This window comes from Callionymus lyra, chromosome 2, assembly GCF_982586985.1.
Source record: "Callionymus lyra chromosome 2, fCalLyr1.hap1.1, whole genome shotgun sequence".
NCBI classification, from domain to species: domain Eukaryota; kingdom Metazoa; phylum Chordata; class Actinopteri; order Syngnathiformes; family Callionymidae; genus Callionymus; species Callionymus lyra.
This window is the reverse complement of record NC_141819.1, coordinates 2031632-2035771: the sequence shown is the minus strand read 5'-3', so window position 1 is coordinate 2035771 and position 4140 is coordinate 2031632. Positions and strand designations below refer to the sequence as shown.

The 4140-nt window shown below is 43.3% G+C and overlaps 1 protein-coding gene across 1 annotated transcript; it reads right to left on the bottom strand.

Moving 5' to 3' along the window:
* Positions 1-1148: 1148 nt before the first annotated feature.
* Positions 1149-3490, bottom strand: LOC148085051 (tripartite motif-containing protein 16-like). The gene has a single exon (XM_087783197.1). The coding sequence runs from the start codon at positions 3488-3490 to the stop codon at positions 1868-1870; it is 1623 nt and encodes a 540-aa protein (XP_087639323.1). The 3' UTR covers positions 1149-1867.
* Between the last annotated feature and the right edge of the window lie 650 nt (positions 3491-4140).

Here is a 4140-nt window from a genome sequence, read left to right as displayed (position 1 = left end):
ACAAACTACTGTCCATCATGGATGATGACAGTCATCCTCTGAACACTGTCATCAGTGAGCAGAGAAGCAGATGAAGCACGAATGCTCCTACCCAGGTGCAAGACAAATAGACTCAGGGACTCATTCATCCCTCGGGCTATTAAATTGTACAATTCTGAGTTCGGGGGCAGGAGTGGAGTGAGAGTATCTGAATGTTCTGTTCTATGTTAGTCTTTGTATCCTTTGTCTTTGTTGTTTTTCTTTGACTCTATGTTCTTTGTCTTTATCTTTATACTTAGATTGTGTCATCTTGTTCTTCCGCTTATGTTCTTTTCTTATTTTATTTTTTATGTATTATTTTTTATTGTTTATGAAAAATTGCTGACTACTGGAAAAAAACAATTTCCTGAAGGAGACCTCCTGAGGGATCAATAAAGTTTTACCTTACCTTACCTTACCTTCTTCTGAGCTCCTTCTGAACTGCCCTCAGATCCTCTTTGTTTCCTGACCTAAAGACTCTCTTCTTCTCCTTTAAGAGAGCCTTTATATCAGGATTAATCCAGGCTTTGTTGTTGGAGAAGCATCGTACAGTTCTGGTTGGCACAATGCTCTCCACACAGAAGTTGATGTAGTCCGTGACACATGTGGTTAGACCGTCAATACCCTCCTTGTGGGACTCACTGAAGATGCTCCAGTCCGTGGTCTCAAAGCAGACCTTCAGAGCTTCCTCAGCTTCTTCAGACCACTTCTTGACCGAGCGAGTCACTGCTGGTTGCCTGCTCACAAGTGGCTTGTAAACAGGTAGGAGATGGACCAGACAGTGGCCAGCTCGTCCCAAAGGAGGAAGGGGGGAAGATAAATAAGCGTCTTTTGTGTTCGCATAAAAAAGGTCCAGTGTGTTATTGTCCCTGGTGGCACAAGTGACGAACTGCATGAATTTGGGCAGACAGGAAGAACGATAGGTGTAAGAAAGTACATATAAAGATGTCGATGTTATATTGAATAAACCAAAGAATATTGCATTTAGAAAATGTGTTTTTGAATTATTGGAATTAGAATATTGAACTCAATGTGTCAAATATATATATAATCTATATATTGATATATTTAGAATAAATGATTCAAAAAGATAATTCATTGATTTAGATCAACATTTCAATAAGAACAAATAATCAATCAATCAAGTTTATTGATAAAACACTTTAAAAACAACAGTCGATACAAAGTGTAGTACAATGACATGAAAGTACTAAGAAAGCAGTTAAAACACAAAAATAAATCAATATCCAATAAAACAAGTCAAAAGCACTAAAAACAGCTCAGAGTCTCACGCTGTGTTAAAAGAGAATAAAAGTGTGTTTTAAGAGGAGATTTGAGTGAATAAAAATCAATGTTTCTATATGTACATTTTTAAAATACAGCATAACTCAACATAACACTGAATCCAAGGATCTGGTTTCTCTGATACAAGATATAGTTTGTGTTGAACTTTCATCTTTACTTCTTTGGAGAAAATCTTCTTTCACAAAATCCAATTCCTTTCAGACTGTAATATTGAATCAAACAAATGTACATCAATTCATCAATTCATTATTCAATAACATCCAATGAGATACTGTAGTAACCAGGATATACTTGTAGTACTGTGGAGTACTTGAGTAACGACTGCTGCCATCATCACCGGATCATGAAGGTGTTTATTAAAGAAGATTTAAAGAAGACTCGTCATCATCAGGAACAATCCAATCACAGAGGTTCTAATCCAGTCACATGACGTCACTGTGTCTTCACTGCGGCACAAACGACAAACGTTCTCAGAGACGTTCATCCAAACATTGAAGCTTCATGTGATGATGTCACTCCTGGAGACTCACAATCTCACTGGCGTCTACTTCAGCTTCACAAACTCACACGAGGACCAAACCCAGACTCCAGCATGAAGAGGTTGAGAGAAGCTGGTCTGGACTCTGTGGAGGAGAGTCATGGTCTCAGAGACGCTGTAGAAGGACAGAAGACCTGCAGAGTGATCCAGGTTCACCCCCACTGTGGAGGGTCTGACTCTGGAGACTTCAGTTCTGATGTTGTTGTGTATAAATGAACAACCAGAGTCGTGACAATATAAACTCCAAGATTTGTCATTAAATCCAAAATAACTTTCATCTCCTGATCTGCTGATGTTCTTGTATGAAACTGATACATGAACACGTCCTGTTCTCTTCACCTCCCAGTAACAACGTCCAGTCAGAGACTCTTGACTCAAGACCTGATAATAAAAATTGAATCTGTCTGGATGATCAGGACGAGGCTGACGTTCTCCCATGTTTGTCACTTTCTTGTTTCCTTCAGACAACATCAACCATGAGTTTGCAGTGTTTGGATCCAGAGTGATGTCCTGTGAGTGTGTGAGGAACTGCTCTCTGGTCTCTGGAAGGAGCATCATGGAGATGTCGGTCCACATGTCTCTCAGAAGGTCCTGGACTTGGTCTCTGCAGGCTGACACGGCTGCTGTTACTTCCTCGAAGCGACGGTGAGTTTGCTCAAGGGTCGTGGAGGAGGTCGTGTCTTCACTGACCTCTGAGAGTGAGGTCGTGTCTTCACTGACCTCTGAGAGTGAGGTCCAGTTCTGCAGGAAGATGGTGTGACTGTCGGTGAGTGACAGCTGCTGCAGCTCAGCCTCTTTCTTCTTCAGCTCAGAGATCTCCTGCTCCAGCTGCTCCTGAAGTCCTCGGACTCGAGCGTCTTCAGTCTCCTGCAGAGATCTGATCTTCTGCTCCACGTCAGGCATTCTTCTCTGGATCATCTGGATCATCTGGACGAGGGTCTCCTGACTGTCCTTCACTGCTTCCTCAGCAGAGACTCTGATGTTCTTCTTCTCCTGCTGGAGCAGCTTCACTTCCTTCTCTCTCTTCTGGATCTTCTGCTGGATCCTTCCTTGACTCTGATCCAGGTCTTTGTCTCTCTCCCTCCTCTCTGCTGTGGTCGAGACGATGTCATGATCTTTGTGTTGGTCCTCAGCACAGAGATGACAGATGAGCTGCTGATCAGAACGACAGAACATCTTCTTCTCCTCCTCGTGTTCAGAGCAGATCATCTCCTGGAGCTGCTTGAACGGCTGGACCAGCTTGTGTCTCTTGAAGGCCGGAGCTTCTCGATGAGTCTGGAGGTGAAGGTCACAGTAGGAGACCAGACACACCAGACAGGACTTGAGGGCTTTCATCTTCCTCCCAGTGCAGGCGTCACAGGTCACATCTTCAGGTCCAGCAGAGCAGAGGTCCTCAGCTGCTCCAGTCTTCTTCAGCTCCTCCACTAACTCTGCTAACACAGTGTTCTTCTGGAGGACAGGTCTCTCGCTGAAGCTCCGTCTGCACTGAGGACACTCGTAGATGTTCTTCTCCTGCCAGTGACCTTCAACACAGATCTTACAGTAGTTGTGTCCACAGTGAAGAGTGACTGGATACTTCAGTAGATCCAGACAGATGCAACAAGATCTCAGATCAACTCTAGTCTCCATGTCTCTGCGACTGAAACACTCCTTCACAGGTGAACTCTTTTATAGTCTCAGTCACAAGTCTCTGCCACGATCTGCTCCAACCTGTTGATCCACATTATTAAACTTCCTGGAAAACACCTGTTGTTCAGGACAAAGACACACCTTGATTCTAACACACATATACACACGCACACACACACAGACACACACACACACATATACACACGCACACACACACACACATATACACACAATCACACAGACACACATTTACACACGCACACACAGACACACACACACACATATACACACGCACACACACACACAGACACACACACACATATACACACGCACACACGCACACAGACACACACAATTCAATTCAATTCAATTCAATTCAATTTTATTTAAAGTGTCTTATCATAACAAAGTTATCTCAAGACACTATACAGTTGAAATAAGACTACAGTTGATTAAGGAAAAATAGATCCCAGCAATTCAACAAAGAGCAAGAAACAAAACACTGTACAGTGAGCAATGGCGAGGAAAAACTCGGAACCCGACTCATTGTTGACGGCCTGCCGCTTTGACCGGCTGGGAGGAAGGATGGGGGGGTAGACAGATGGATAAGGAGAGGAGTGAGGGAGGATATAGAGAGAGTGTAGGAGGGT